The sequence below is a fragment of the Lissotriton helveticus genome, chromosome 5_1, assembly GCF_964261635.1.
Source record: "Lissotriton helveticus chromosome 5_1, aLisHel1.1, whole genome shotgun sequence".
Classification (NCBI taxonomy): domain Eukaryota; kingdom Metazoa; phylum Chordata; class Amphibia; order Caudata; family Salamandridae; genus Lissotriton; species Lissotriton helveticus.
In genome coordinates, this window is record NC_136065.1 from 1187348539 (window position 1) to 1187364757 (window position 16219).

General features: G+C 43.9%; 1 protein-coding gene across 1 annotated transcript in view; it reads right to left on the reverse strand.

Annotated features, from left to right (window-relative positions):
• Positions 1–16219, reverse strand: part of HSPA12A (heat shock protein family A (Hsp70) member 12A) — a 414126-nt gene that overhangs the window by 156699 nt on the left and 241208 nt on the right. Inside the window, exon 6 of the mRNA XM_078643897.1 lies at positions 4362–4478. Within this exon, the coding sequence (XP_078500023.1) occupies positions 4362–4478 (117 nt within the window). The remainder of the gene's footprint in view (positions 1–4361; positions 4479–16219) is intronic.

A 16219-nucleotide genomic window follows, 5' to 3' on the forward strand; every position in this document is an offset into this window, starting at 1 on the left:
CTTTCATGTTTGGTGTCAGGTTTGAGTCCTTGCCTATACCTTGTATGGATCTATTCTTCACATGTCGTAGAATGTGTCAAAGCAAGCAAGCCACCTCTGAGCTAGGCAAGCCTGTAAAAGGATATCATTTCACATCTCATATTTATAAAGTGAATCGCTTCATAGAGGAAAAATGAGAATAAGTGATTGAGTTGTATCTGAGACCTTTTGGGTGCAGATTAAAGCCCTATGCAAACAGGAGAAGAACGGCAGTGAAAAACACGTGGGCTCATTGTGCCAGCCAGTGAACCAGTTCATGGCAGGGATGAAATGATATCTCAGGCACAGCAGCCAGCTCAGATCCACTGGCTTCGCTCACAAAGTTCCCCATTGTATTTGCTCTTTTCTTTCCGCAGGGAGCCTTTACATTCAGTGGAAGTATGGTCTACTTGCCACTGCCGAAACAAGCCCAGAATCTGATCATGCTTGCCACAACTACCAAGAAGAAATGATCTGCTAAACTGAGCTCTGCGGGAGGGGCCAGTGAGATTTATCTCTACCTGTGTAGCACCGCGCCTAATAACAAACATAACCGTAGGATGCATTCTGAAGTAAGATGTGGCATTTATGTCTTGGTAAATATCTGCAGGATCAGGGGATTTGCATATCCCTTGCCTACTATGCATATAAAAGCGACTGACGGGTAAAACAGTCTCAAGTCTGACTTCTCTCTGGCTCATGTACTCGGCAGGTGAGGTGGTAAACAGCAACAGCAGGAGCAATGATGATGGGGAAGCAAGACGGAAAAAAAGCACTTCAATCCAAGCGAGCAGTGCAAAGACACTAACAACTACATTAATCAGTAGTTCGTTCAATGCTCCATTCAAGGAGCAATCACACTAAGAGAAAGTGGCACTGGCACACACTGGCAAATGAGAAGCATGGAAATTAAAGTGACGATGAAGCCAACCAATGCTAAATAATGGGAGGGTTCTAAGCCTCCTTCAATTTAATTTAACAAAAGATCTTTCAAGAGACAGCACATTTTAATATTATGCATTAGTCAACTAAACACCTAGCAAGTTACCCTTAGCATGCTATTCCTACAACGGCTGTAACAAGTTGGTTAGACAATGAATGCCACATAAAATGTTGCTGTTGTAAGTAAAATAAATCTAGATACAAACTCAAAAAGAATTGGCTTAATCTTTCTTTTGATACTGATTGGCGATCAGATATCGGGTATCCTGAGCTTTCAAATATTTTTGCATACTCTGTTTAACATATAATTCCATATTGTTATGCAGTTGAGGGGCTTCAATAAGCTGAAAAGGAGTAATACATGGAAAGCTGTTTCAAACAGGGGGCCCCAAAATATATCCTGTCTGAGGCCTACTAATCGTTAGCGGTCACTTGAGTACACAACCTTTTGAAAAGTTTTTCACAAAGAATTTGCTCAACCTAGTCGTGAATATGCTTCAGTGGCGGCTCCTCCGTTAAGGCGGAGGAGCGTCGCCCACTGCTTTAAAGCAGTGAAAGAAAGATATAAAATAATAATAACTTGAGGTTATCATTATTAAATTTTTTCCTGCTGCTGGCAGCTTTGCGGGAGGGGCGTGGCTGCTCTGAGGACAGAGGAGCAGGGAAGGAGTGGTTTGGCCACTCCAGGTGCCCTCTCACGCCAGCCAAATTGCCATGTGCACTTTGCATATTCTTCACGGAGGCTGCTTACATCCTGCGTGGAGAACATGCCCAGAGCCCCAGCCCCTGTCTGCGCATTGAACCACGGTGCTTAGACCAATCACAAGGTTGCATTGATGCCTTGTGATAGGCTTAGGGGAACCAATCCCAACGGTGCACTGCAACTCTATGATTAGGTCAGGGGAGCCTCAACTTGGGTGCTTTCTGTTTGGAACACCGGACAGGAGAGAGGACGGCGGGATGATGGTGGAGAGGCACAGCAAGGGGGTACTTTTCTCTTTTTTTACACCACCTGATCCACCCCCCACCCTTGCCCCACCACCCCGATCGGTGCCGCCCGCTTCTGATATGCTTCTGAAATCAAGCATGCAGATACTTTCGCCCCTAACCTGCAAATGGTAACAAACAAATCACTTCAGAAAGTGGTTAATATATTTTAAAAATCCTCTGTGAAGCTTGCTTCTGTAAGGAGACAGGTTGCTTCTTGAGGTTGCATCAATCAATTATAGTTCACAAAAGTCACAAGCATACTAATATATGGATAAAAGGGTAGTAGGGTAACAGTACTATCAACTCTTTGCTAAATGATAATTAGTTCAATTTAATGAATGAGCCCCTCTCTTGAGAATGTCATGATTGGCAGTTTCCACTTGAAACAATTAAAAAGCCAAAAACTTGCACAGGGTTCTAAGGAAAGCGCCATGTTCCCTGTGCTTGTTGTAACTTGAATCTTTGATGAAAATGTTAGATATATAGGCTATGTTGGAGAGGCGGGAGGCAATAGGTGAAGAGCATGAGTAATGTTTCTTTTGTCGTGTACATAACACTTCTTGTTTTCTACATGCATGTCATATGTCATAACTCTGAACTTGCTTAGTTTTTAAGTGCACATGTTCACATTGAGCTCTTTTTTTTTTTTGTTTAAGAAATTTTTATTGAAAGTTTTGCAAAAAGCAGAACAAATGCCATAAATGCATAGATTATAGAGACGAATCAATTAAAACAAACAGGCAAAATACCATAGGATAAAAATGAAATCAAGAATGAAATCGGAGTATGGGGAAAAGAAAGGAGAAAAGGAAGATAAGAAAGAAGAAAAGCAGAGAAGGGGAAAAGAAAAAGAAGAAGGAGAGAAGAGAGGAAAAGGAAAGAGGCAAAAAAAAAAAAAGAATCACCCAGTAGGGTTGTTAGAGGAAAGATAAGAGGTGAAAGGGAGCCAAAATAGATCAGATTTGATTTTTTGGGGTATAGAAGAGGAGGAGACAGAAGCAATCGTATGTTCATCACAAATAAAATTCCACCAAATAGACATTGATATCTTAGAATTATCTTTCCAGGATGATAAAATGACCTTAATGGCTAAAGCAATAAAAAGGTCAAACAGTCGAGAAGCAGAAGGTACTACATCAATGTCAGGCGATAACGATCCCAGAAAAACATGTGTAAATGATAGTGTGGTATTAAATTTAAATATTAACTTGCAAACCTTCCAAACTGAATTCCAAAAGGAAAAAACAGCAGTACAGTCATATAATAAATGTTTCAACGTTCCTGCAGCATTTGAACAAGACCAACATAGGGAGGAGGAAGTTGATGAGAACTTACAAATACTAACAGGAGTAATAATTGCTCTATGATGAACAAAATATAAAGATTGTGTTATACGTGCAGCTGCAGAAATTTTAAATAACTTAGACCATAGTTTATCCCACGTACTAACAGGAAGAGAAATTGACAAATCACTTTCCCAAGCAGTTTCAATACTGGATTTTGGACGAATCTGAACAGTGGATAATAATATAGCATATACAGAAGCAGCCTTATATCCTGTTTTAAAATACTCTCAGGCTCTCCTTTCCGACACCTTTTGCAAAGGTTTAACCCCCCTGCAATGTTTTTTATCCTCCACTGTTTGGCATAATAAATTCCTTAAGTACGAAGGTAAATCTTTCTATTACAAATACTGGAAGGAGAAGGATTTATCTTTTGTTTATCAATTTCTCCACAACTTTTTCATTATTTCCTTCCAAGATTTGCAACGCAGTTATCAATTACCTGATACTTTTTTGAATGAATACGCTATCATTACTAAAGCAATTCGATCGCATTTAGCCACTTATTCACTCCCACATTGAGCTCTTTTTGAAGAAAAAAAAAGTTCTTTGAATTGTTCCTTCTAAATCAGGAGTGTGACCGTAGGACATTATTGCTGTGCTTGTCATTCAACCAAACACATAATATTACAAAGCATTGAATACCAAAAATAGGCAATTGTTTCAGCAAGCAGGCAATCCAGTATTGTGATTAGTTTTGCCTAAAATCAGATTATAATGCAGATACAACTGATAACATGGATAATTCTGTAGTTGTTTTATTGAGTGTCTGTAATTTGTGGGACTTCTTTTGAAAATAGAAACATTTTTATTTTTTGGTACACGCATCAAGTTATCAACTGGTCTGTCTGTCCTAAAAGGGAGGTAGAACTCGTCAATCAAGGGCGGACTTTGTACGCCTATTTAGAGGCTCTGGCCTGTCATTAAGATCACCATATTTCCATGAAGGCCAATTTCTGTTCCCCAAAACTGACCAAAATTAAAAATGTTGGCTGATTGCTGGAAGTCCGTCCCCTGTGGTGAGTCCAGTGTTGGTGCATGGGTCAGATAATTTCAAGCGAGTCTTACCTTGTACGCAGCTTGCCTCATGAACTGCTTTGCAGGCTGCTTCCAGATGGCGGGCACTGTAATGACCCATCGGACGTCAGCAGCTGCGTAGTCACAGCCCGCTTGATCACTCAGCTCCTAGACAAAAGTTACGAGCGTTAAAGCATTCACACATTTATTTACACATTTATCAATAGCCAGTCCCAGTTTTCTTTTTTTGTTGCACCAGTAATTGCCATATAAAACAGCAAGAAGAAAGCCTGTAGATGTGATTCACTTAAGAACACAGGCTTAATTAACTTACTGCCACACTCCAGTAATCATTTTGTCCTTTTTTGATCTTTTTTTCTTGCCACTGTCATCTAAAGGAAGCTCGCCTACTCACTGGCCCTTCTTTTCTGCATTTTGCTTTCTTTGAAATAAACATTTGCCAGCTTTGTGTTCAGTGGATCTGTGCCCAGATTACAGTATGGGCGCACTGTTCCGGTCTGCTCCAGGGACACCTTTCAAAAGGTGCAACTGGTGCAGACCAGGATAGTGGCCCTAATACCATGAATGTGCTGCCTCAGGGCAGCCGCAAACTTGAGGAGCCTTGGTAGCACTGCATTCAGTGAAAGACAGAGCGGCTGCTTCAAGCCGCTCTGTGTGTCACAGCGCAGCCGCCTGAGGTTTTAAAAGGGGACAGAGATCCCTGCAGGCTGCTGAAGTGAGTGAATGCACCCATCTGCAGGGGAATGTCTGAGGCCTCCATGGGACCTCCATTGCCCTCTCGACAGGGCTCCTTCTTGGAGTGCACCAACTTTTTTGGGACACTATCAGTGCACCACCTAAGTGCATGTTTGCCTCTGTGCCAGTGTCTGGGCACTGGCACAGATGAGAGACAATGCGATTCCCTCATTTGCATGGGGTCCACTCCCACATGCACATTAGAGAACACCCTCTCAAGAAAGGACTGGCACTATATGTGCGCTAACTACCAACATTACAAAAGGGACCGCACAAAGAGTCTGCTCCCCCTTTCTTAACACAATAATGCACGCAAGTGCACGAATCCAAAACACACACTGGTTGCTCCCCAGGGTACTGTGCATAATAAGGCCCATGTTGTTTTTTTCTTTTTTTTTTAAAGTGTGTAAGGATGTGAGCATTCAGGCTTAACACGTTTTCACGGCAATGGACCTACCCTGGAGGCAGCCAAATGCTCCCTGCCCCCCTTTTGTTTTAACTGTTCTTCCTTCTATTGTATAAAGATATGTTTCAGTCACCTTCTAACATGTTTTACTTGTCTCCCCTTCAAAAAAGCCTTGCACACCAAAACCAATGTATGCTCATATTCTGGAACATAGTCAGAAAAGTGTTATCAATCCATTTTTATTATATAACTGCTGGGTCCGTACTGAAGTGGTTTGGTAGGCAAAAGAGGGATGGGTCGGAATGCTACCCCAAATGATTGTCAGGGGCTAGACAAATTGGTAGTATTCCTTCCATCGCCTTTTGTGTGTTTGATGTATTCGGGGTTACACAGAGCGAATACTTTTTGTGGTGGTCAAGGATGTCAACATAGGCCAACAAGGGCAATGAACATAGTTAGTTTAAAGTTGTCTGTCATAACCCCTTTCATAGGGCCACAGGGCTCGCATGGGGCTACGGGCCCAACCATGGTGATTGAGGTCTTTTACTCCGGATATTATGGGGCCCGACCTAATATGGATCCTGCTCAACTGCACCAAGTTTCACTTCTGGACTTGACGATCATTGGTAGCTGCGGTCGAGAAACAATAAATCAGTGACAAGCCAAATACCAGATTTTATAATAAAAAGAACTCTACACAGGCAAAGAATTATGACATTCAAATGCAATAACACAGTCCCCCTGAGGACGGGCCTTTAGTGGTGGTCTTCTGCCCCACCCTGCTTTGTGTAACGTTTTCAAAGTTATTCCCCATTCACTTGAGGTCGCATCAGGGAAAGCAAACTATTAGGCTGTACTCAAGAATTCTCCCTCCGTGAGAAGTCGAGGGCAGTTTCTCGCAGTGCAGGTCCAACCCACAAGTTGTAGCTTCAGTCTCCTCTTTGGGCGGCAACCCAAATCCTTTGGCAACGTTGGAACCTGCAGCTCCTCATGGTATATGGAGTTGCCACGCCACACATTGATACGGGTGCAGGTTCTTCAAGCCTCAGCGCCCCGGCCCAGACAGTCACAAGTCTTGGAACTCCTTGAAATAGTACTGGACTGGTGCCCCCCTCTGGCATACGAAGTCACTGCATTGTGGCGGTACGGGTGTAGCAAGACCTGCATGGTGCTCAACATACAGCTGTCTGCGGAAGACCTCTCCTGGCATCACCGAAAACAATCTTACACATGTGCAACGGCTCGATGGGTGCTCAGCCAAATACCCACACAGGGAGTCCTCACGGTAGGGCTCCCAACCGGACCTTGCCCCCTCCAACGCTCTCCTTTTCCTCAGAGGGCACACTAGTCTTGACGAGCAGACAGGCTCTGGTGCTTCAGGGTCCAGGGCAGATGGCTGTGGGATTCCTTGGTGATATCCCCTCACCTAGAATGGAGACCAGCAGGCCTTGGCCCCCAGTCCTGGTCACAGCCATAGGTCTTGCAGAGCTTCCCCTTCTCTCACAGTGTATCTGGCTGCTTGGCAAATGACAACTTTTAGGGGACTCAACCTCCCTCTCTTATAGTCCTTTTCCAAACACCAAATGTGATTCAGGGTTGGGGTATTTGAAGTTCTATGTTGGGGTCTGCTTCTGTTACAGTGGGCTTTTTTCCTTTTCATTTTGCTTCATGAAAGAGGTCTGCCACAGCAGGCATGACTTGGAAGCTTATTGTACATTGCACAATTCAGGGGAGTGTGCATCAAAAGGTTAACGCCAGACCCCCAGCCCTACTCTTTATGATTCTCTCATGAGCCCCATCTCCCTTCCTGAGATGTGTCCAGGCCCTTTCCTTATGCTCCGCACTGAATCAAAAATCAGTCTTCTGAAATGTAAAGGAGTCTCTTCCATTGACCTCTATTGCTTCTCTACCCAGGTCACAGGAATGAAGAAATACATACATCTGTTGGGGGGGGAGGGGGGGAGGGGAGTCCTCTCCTCGTCATGTCTTTAGCAGGCAGGCCTGGGCTTCCCAAAGTGGAACCCAGGGTCCTCCATGTACTGTACAAGTGCAGGCACGCTTGCACGCAGTGTACATCCACAGCACATTTACTGCAAAGCACTGTTACCTCTCAGCATTGTACAATTGCATCTATGCATGCAGTCAGTACATATTCTGCATGTGCGCACTGTTCGGCCCTGAAGCTTTTCTATCTTTAATCAGGGTGTGCTACTTACTACCAGCACACACACTCATAATGTGCATGCTGCACAATACTTCACCCTTCATGTACTGTACTCCACTCAAGCACACATACATCCAGTACATGCTTTAGCCACACATGCACTGAACAGCACTACATCTTTCAAATCAGGCATTTCTCACAGGCATACTCATGCTCAGCAAATGTACTGTTCTCAGAGTACTACACAGTACTGCTCTATCTCTGTACTGTACCCTTCTCAGGCACACATACAACTATGCATATTTACTACATCTGCGCTGCGCAGCACTCCACATCTACCCGATATAGCCCACGGGTGAGTTAAGCACGCAGCAGCGGAACATTAAGAAAAGGTGAGTGAGTCTGTAGGCCTCACTCCAGTGACACAGGGTAAAAAGATACTGCTCACTACTACTGATCACTACACTGCCACCACCATGCTCGTGTTGCTAACTCCTCGTGAAGGTGCTAGCCTTCCACCACTATGAGAGTAGTGCTTTGGACACCTCTTCTGAGACGTCAATTCATGAGACAGGCCTATGTCATGGCGTACAAGCATGATACGTGTTCGCCTATGAAAACAAAACAGCATCAGGGAGCCAGAAAACAGTCCAGTTGGTCACTCAAAGCAGGCGTACATGCAGAGGATTTTCCCCTCCCAACCCTGTTAATGAAGGCAACCATTAATTCTTCCTTTGAGCATCAGAAGCTGCCTGGGAACTGTGACATTTAATTGTTTTGCATACAAAGTTCAGATAACGGATTTCGAAAAAAAAAGATTTGGGAATGAATGGAAGTCTCATTCCAAAACCGTTATCAAAGTGACAGAGCTCTTCCAATATCTGTGGTCAACTTCAGATTCTGGAAAAACTCTTGTCAGCTGAGGGGAATAGTTAATTTCTGTTAGTCCTGTTGATTCTAGTTGCAATACTTGAAACCAAGCACACCCGCATGCACCTCACGGTCTTGTGCTTGCTCACCAACACGGAAGCTGCCACAAGCCGACAGGAAGTCTGGACTGGTCTCAGAGGACCCACATGGCTTTTTAGGATTCCAGGAATTCGCACAACTAGATTAACAGCTTCACTGTTGAACCTGAAGTGGCAATTGATTTTCCAATAGCTGTGTGCCAACTGACAGTGCTCATCCTAGTCGTAAAAGCATTTCTGTTCTGTGCTGCAGATTTGCTTACTCATTACAGACAGTCGGCCACCAGGCCCTTCCATGCTTGCTGGCCCCGACTTGATCGATGAGTGGCGGCTCCCGTCAGAAACACCATCTTTATGAGGATGTGGTTTTCTTGAGGCTCAATGTGCAGAGCTGAAATGCTCCTGAATTATTTAGAGTGGTGCATCATCTTTTATGATGCATCTATTTTTGTACCACATAATGAAGAGCTGCTCAATTTCCCTGGAGTCATTCTAAGGCAAGGTCATTTAAGGCTTTCGCTTTTTTACTTTAATGAACAGCAGCATGCCTTCATTCCATAAATACCTGTGAAGGAAAAAGTAACTGGGCAAAATCAATAAATAGGTCCCTGAGGGATTCTCTGTATGGAGAAAAAAGGGTTTTTCCCAGGAGGAAGACAACTCTTGGAGAGCCTGTGAACATGGGCTTCCCTAGAGGACAGACGAAAATACAATATAGGCCACAATAGGTTACTATATGAATCCACTGTCCAGCCGGACGTGGAGTTTTATTCAACAATAGTTAAGAATATAGTCAACAATTTCTGAAACAGCAGTTTCTATGATAGGGCACAAGCCTGTACCCTATATTGGGAAAGAAGTGTGGAGAACAATAAAGATTGATCAAACAAAACAAATAAACATAAATACAGGCAAAAACTTTGAGCTGTGGTCACTCGCATGTATTATATTATGCAGCAAGTTTAACCAGAAATAGAAACCACTAAAGTTAGGCACAATGGAAAACTGTGGTGCTATTTACAAGTGTCGACGTTTCGATCCCATTGCTCATTAATTCTCGGGATCATCATCAGGACCAAATCAATACATTTGCCTGGGAAAAGTAATAATGGCCTGTTGGGGTAAAGAACGGGGAGGGAAAATTACAGTGGTCTGTAAGAGATAGTTACGAAAATGAATATAACATTTAGGAAAACAGCTAGGCAGCAAAACAATTAGTGACTTGAGTAAAATAGTCATGCCGAATACAATTTCAGCCGAAAGGAAACCTGTGTGGTAAAAAGTGTCTTGACTCAAACCTAAAACAACCTACTGTTGCTGGGGTGCGAGGCATACTGTATATCGTGCTTATGGTACACACATATTGACACGATGGTGGTTTAAGCGATCGAAGCGATTTTGGGGCGTTCATCAATATTTGGAATTGCCCGAGGCTGTCGAGTAAAGGTGCTTCTACCGTTTAACCCAATAAGCTTTGAAGCAATGCGACGTGTTGATAACTCAGCGTTTGTGCGTGAATTAAGGGATTGGAAGTTGAACGGTAACTCGGACGAGTGACTCTGTAGGAGCCAGGGTAGAGGCACGCAGGGTCGAGGGAGTGAGCTGAACATTTCAGAATCTTACCCGAATTAATTGTGGGCACTTGTTGCAGCCAAGGGAAACGGCGCCATAGCTGCCGGATAATTGCCGCTTTTTAGACCCAGACATTATGGTGGGAAGGAAGGACCCGGGTTAGATACCGTGCTAGTAAATGGGAGTGAGGCAAGCTATGGGTGGTGTTAGTAGAAGCCACATACATAGTTCGGCAGGGGGGTAAATAAACTTCGGGTGGAGGGGGTTGAATCTCCCGTATTATCCAGGTAGTTGGGAGCTCCCGGGGATCAGGACTTCTGGTCTCTAAATAGAGCCTGCTGTAAGAAATTTAAGGAAGGAGTAAGCCGTCTGCAATGGGAAACGCTAATTCCTCATGGTGATCAAGCACACAAGGGGTCTGTTCTTACCTCAATTTTGAGAAGGAGGCCAAGAAACAGCAACGATGTGCTGTACGTGTCAATGGCACGATGGCTTGTAAAGACAAGCTGGTTTTCACACGGAGCTCCTAAATAGGGAAGCCAAAATGGCCGCCAGTGCCGGGGGAGTCTAAGTAAAGGAAGGACTCGTGTGTGGTTTTGCTGGGATAATGTGTCGCCATCTTGGAGTGGTGTTTAGTACGTTTGTGAAGGTGTAAATAGGCATGCAAGGGGCATGCTGTGCAGCAAGAAGCATGCATTAAAACAATTAAATTTGCAATAAGGATTATACAATGGCAGTAAGGAATTTACAGGTTTGAATTAGCATTTAGAAATTGAAAAGTAAGGAATAAAAATTCAAAAGTAAGGAATATAAATTCAGGGAACAGTATCATTTTGGCAAGGTCATGCAGTTCAATACATTTGAATATAAAACCGTTTTGAAGGAGTAAAATTGTGATTCTCCTATCATTAGCTAGAAGCAGAGTTTACAATAGGGAGGCCCAATCCTCATTTATGTTAAGGCCACTCCAAATTGTGTCAAAGAAAATGATTGCCTTAAGTTCTTCACGGTTTAGAAACTGTCCCATATTTTGGTGGCAATTTAAGTGCTTTCAAAACTGTCCATTGTAGGTCATCTGTGTCATGGTTTGCCTCTGAGAAATGTTCAACCAATGGTGCGTTGGGTGTTTTACATCTTATTCAGCTCCTGTGTTGGCCAATTCTAGTTTTGACTTTCTGAGTCGTTTGGCCAATGTACAGTTTCTTGCATGGACAGTGAATCAAATAAATGGCATTTGTGGTGTCACAGTTGGAAAAAGTACATGAATTGACTGTTACATTATTGAAAGTAAAACTTTTCCCTTCTAAGGTAAACTAGCAAACATTACAATTCCCACATTTTGAATGTCCTATGACGGGGGCCATACCCCAAATAGAGTTGAGTGTGGCACTTGGTACACAGGAAGGGAGAGCTGCCCTGACTAGGTGGTCTTTTAAATTCCTACTCTTCCAGAATGAGAATAGAGGCTTCTCTATGTTCAAAATACCAGCATTGATGATCGGCCAGTGTTTAGTTATCATCTTGCGCACTTCTTTAGACACTGGGGAAAAGGTAGTGACACAGGCTATTCTTGTTAGCTCAGTCTTAGGTTTGGGGGTCAGCAGTACATCTCTAGGGCAGTACCATGTGCGTTTACAAGCATTTTTCACTTTCCTTTTTGGGTATCCCCGGGCTTTGAGTTGGGAGGAAAGAGTGGATGCTTCTCTGAAATAGTCCTCTTTAGTAGAACAATTTCGTCTGATTCTTAGGAATTGGGAATACGGAAGTTAGTCTCTGAGGGCCCTTGGGTGGTTGCTTGTGTAACTTAAAAGTGTGTTTCGTTCCATAGGCTTTCTATAGAGACGTGTAAGTAGCTTGCCGTTTGAATGAAAAATTGTGAGGTCCAGGAAGGCTATCTCTGATTTATCAAAAGTGATGGTGAATGAGAGGCCCGAGCAATTATTATTGAGCCAGTGGAGGAATTGTTGCAAAATCTCTGTATCATGTCTCCAAATAATAAAAATGTCATCAATGTAACGACGCCAGACTTCAATGCCTGTGAAGAATGGGTTGGAATCTGTTAGAATGGACCCTGTGTCTAGTGGATCCATAAACAGAATGGCTAGATTTGGAGCAAAAATCGAGCCCATTGAGGTGCCCTTGATTTGCTGATAGAATAGGTTGTCAAATGTAAAAAAGTTTTTCGTAAGGCAGAGCTAAAGGAGTTGAAGAATAAAAAGAGTGGGGACTGGATGTGGGCGTGGGCATGCGTCAAGAGTTCTTTGTATGACTAAGAGTGCTGCAGTCTGTGGAATATTCGTATACAAAGACTCCACGTCCGTGGTGCATAGTGTATCTGATGTTGCGTTGTAGGGATAGTGCTCAATCAGATTTATCATAGCCATACTATCTCTCACATAGCAGGCCGTGACCGGGACAAAATCCTTAATGAAAAAATCAACGTAAGACCCAAGCGGTTCGAGAATTGAACCACACGCTGAAACAATAGGTAGGCCGGGTGAATTAGTGGTATTCTTGTGAATTCTGGGGAGGGTGTAGATAGCAGGTGTCCGTGGCGATTTGACATTGAGGAAGTTAAATTCCTTTTTGCTCAGAAAGCCTTCAGTGACCGCTTCAGTGGTGAGTTTAAGAATGGTAGCCTGAATTTCCTTTGTAGGATTACCAGACAGTCTTTGGTAATGGTCATGGTTACCAAGTTGGCGTATGATCTTAACTGCTAAAGCAGCCTTCTTTTCAGAAAAAATCTCCAAGGCTCAAAATAAATCTCGAGAAATTTTTAGAGTCGTAAACGATCTATGCAATGATACCAGAACCTCTCCTTCTCAACCTCCAACTCAACTGATGTGTAATCAGCTTAACGATTTCTTTAAGGAGAAGATCGATATCATAAAGGCTAGTATTCAAACTACTCATGTCATGGTAGCCAGCGAGGAAATCTGTGGAAACCCACACAAACTTCAGTCTATCCCCCCTATTGACCTACCCAAATTGATGGAGTTGATGAACCGTGTAAAGTCTGGGTCTCCCAACGACCCCTGTCCTCCGCATATACTGAAGGAAGTCTACTCAACACTCCCTCATGGAATACTCCCCCTCATGAATAGATCTTTATCACAGGGAATAGTCCCCAACTCATTTAAAAATGCTATCTTAGTCCCATTAATTAAGAAACCGGGTGCTGATCTATCTATTTAATCAAACTATCGCCCCATATCTCTCCTTCCGTTCGGTGCCAAGCTGCTCGAAGCCCATGTGGCTAGCTGTATCTCTAACTTCATAGAGACATCTGACTACCTGGAGCCAAACCAAGCCGGATTCCGCCAGGCACACTCTACCGAGGCGGTGATCCTTGCTGTCCTGGATACTCTAAGGTCCAACGCCGATAACGGCACACATCAGGCCCTTGTACTCCTGGACCTGTCGGCCGCGTTCGACACGGTGGATCATACCATCTTATTACACCGTGTCGAACAAGCCGGCCTTAGCGGCTTGGCTCTTGGCTGGATCGAGTCCTTCTTGAAGGACCGATCCCAGGCAGTTAAGCTGGAGAACTTTATGGCACCTAAACTCCCCACTACCTGTGGCGTACCGCAGGGCTCTTCATTATCTCCCCTCCTATTTAACTTATACCTTAAACCATTGCTGCAATCCCTAAAAAACAGGAAAGTCACCATCTACAATTATGCGGATGACCGGCAGCTGGTATTCCCCTTGAATTCTGCGGATTCTGTTGAAGAATTCCAGACTACTATGCTGCACATTCAGGGTTGGATGGACGAGAACCATCTAAAACTCAACCCGGGAAAGACCGAGTTGGTACTCCCAGGTAATAGTGCTTTGAGCTGGGGTCCTCACTTTTGGCCGACCTCGATGGGGTCCCCTCCAAATCCTTCTCAGTCGGTGAAGAGCTTCGGGGTCACTCTTAACTCAGACCTCTCACTGAAAAGTCAGGTCGGAACAGTGATCTCCTCCAGCTTCTTCCAATTACGAAAGATCAAGAAAATTGCCCATCTATTTACACACTCCGCTCTTATCCAGGTGGTAATCGCCTTGGTTCTCTCCCGACTTGACTTTTCCAACTCCATATATTTGGGCCTTCCCCTTGCTCTTTCCAAACGCCTGCAGATTGTTCAAAACCAAGCTGCTAGATTAATATTTAAAAGCAATTGCAGGAATTCGGCGAAACCTCTGCTAGCCTCTCTTCATTGGCTTCCTATTGCTCACCGGATTACCTTCAAGGTAGGCTGTTTAGTTTGTAAGGCCCTCCATGGCAAAAGCCCAAGGTTCATTAATCATCTAATAAATAAATACGAACCGACCCGTAACCTACGTTCTGCTCACCTGTCCCTCCTCACGTTGCCATTGTATAAAAGGAAACGACTGGGCGGATGCCGATTTGCTTACCTTGCCCCCAAGATATGGAACTCCTTCCCCCTCTCACTCCGGACCTGCACTGACTGGCGAAGTTCAGGGGTGCTCTGAAGACTTGGTTATTCAAGCAAGCGCACGGTTAGGCTATTCTTTTACCATCTGTCTCATTTTAGCGCCATGAAACCTCTGGGTGACCGTGCGCTTGACAAATTCCGAATAACATAACATGATTTCAGCTTTGTAGGAATCAACTTCCTGAAGCACAATGCCTCCCCCTTATCCGCACTTTTAATGACAAGCGAATCATTGCTTTTGAGCATATTGATTGCTTGTTTTTCTTGAAGGGAGATGTTGTAAGGGATAAACAACTTCTTTTTCTCAATGATCGATAGGTCCTTAAGAACCAGTTTCTCAAATGTTACTATCTCAGGGGGTAACATATTGGAAGTTGGAGAGAATGTAGATGGAGGTCGGAAGGGGGTATTGGCTATGATAGCTGGAGAAGGGTGGATTTGGAAAAAAGCTTGGAGGCGGACACGCCTGAAGAATCTCAGCAGTTCCATTTGTAACTCCATGAAGTTAGGTCTGACGGTAGGGACAAATGACAGTCCCTTCTTGAGTAATGAAAGCTCGTGTTCTGCAAGGTTATGATTTGACAAGTTAAAGATAGGTATGGTGTTAGTGAATGTCATGTTGTCAAGTTGGGGTACTACCATTGGTAGAAGTTGTTGCATGTTCTGCGCTCCCCTGGTGGGTTGTACCACCGCTGTGTTTTCTTCACTCGGCCTCTCTGTGGTGTAGCTGGTTGGCCTCGCCCTAAAAAATTGCAGGGATGAGAGCCACCCGGTCTTGTGTTGCTGGGGTCTTCACCTGCGTCTGAGCACTAACCCACCAGGCCGACCTATTGTTTCGGCGTGTGGCTCAATTCGCGAACCGCTTGGGTCTTACGTTGATTTTTTTCATTAAGGATTTTGTCCCGGTCACGGCCTGCTATGTGAGAGATAGTATGGCTATGATAAATCTGATTGAGCACTATCCCTATAACCCAACATCAGATACACTATGCACCATGGACGTGGAGTCTTTGTATACGAATATTCCACAGACTGCAGCACTCTTAGTCATACAAAGAACTCTTGACGCACGCCCACGCCCACATCCAGTCCCCACTCTGTTTATTCTTCAACTCCTTGAGCTCTGCCTTACGAAAAAGTTTTTTACGTTTGACAACCTATTCCATCAGCAAATCAAGGGCACCTCAATGGGCTCGATTTTTACTCCAAATCTAGCCATTCTATTTATGGATCAACTAGAGACAGGGTCCATTCTAACAGATTCCAACCCATTCTTCACAGGCATTGAAGTCTGGCGTCGTTACATTGACAACATTTTTATTATTTGGAGACATGACACAGAGATTTTGCAACAATTCCTCCACTGGCTCAATAATAATTGCTCGGGCCTCTCATTCACCATCACTTTGATAAATCAGAAATAGCCTTCCTGGACCTCACAATTTTTCATTCAAACGGCGAGCTATTTACACGTCTCTTTAGAAATCCTATGGAACGAAACACACTTTTAAGTTACACAAGCAACCACCCAAGGGCCCTCAGAGACTCATTTCCGTATTCCCAATTCCTAAGAATCAGACGAAATTGTTCTACTAAAG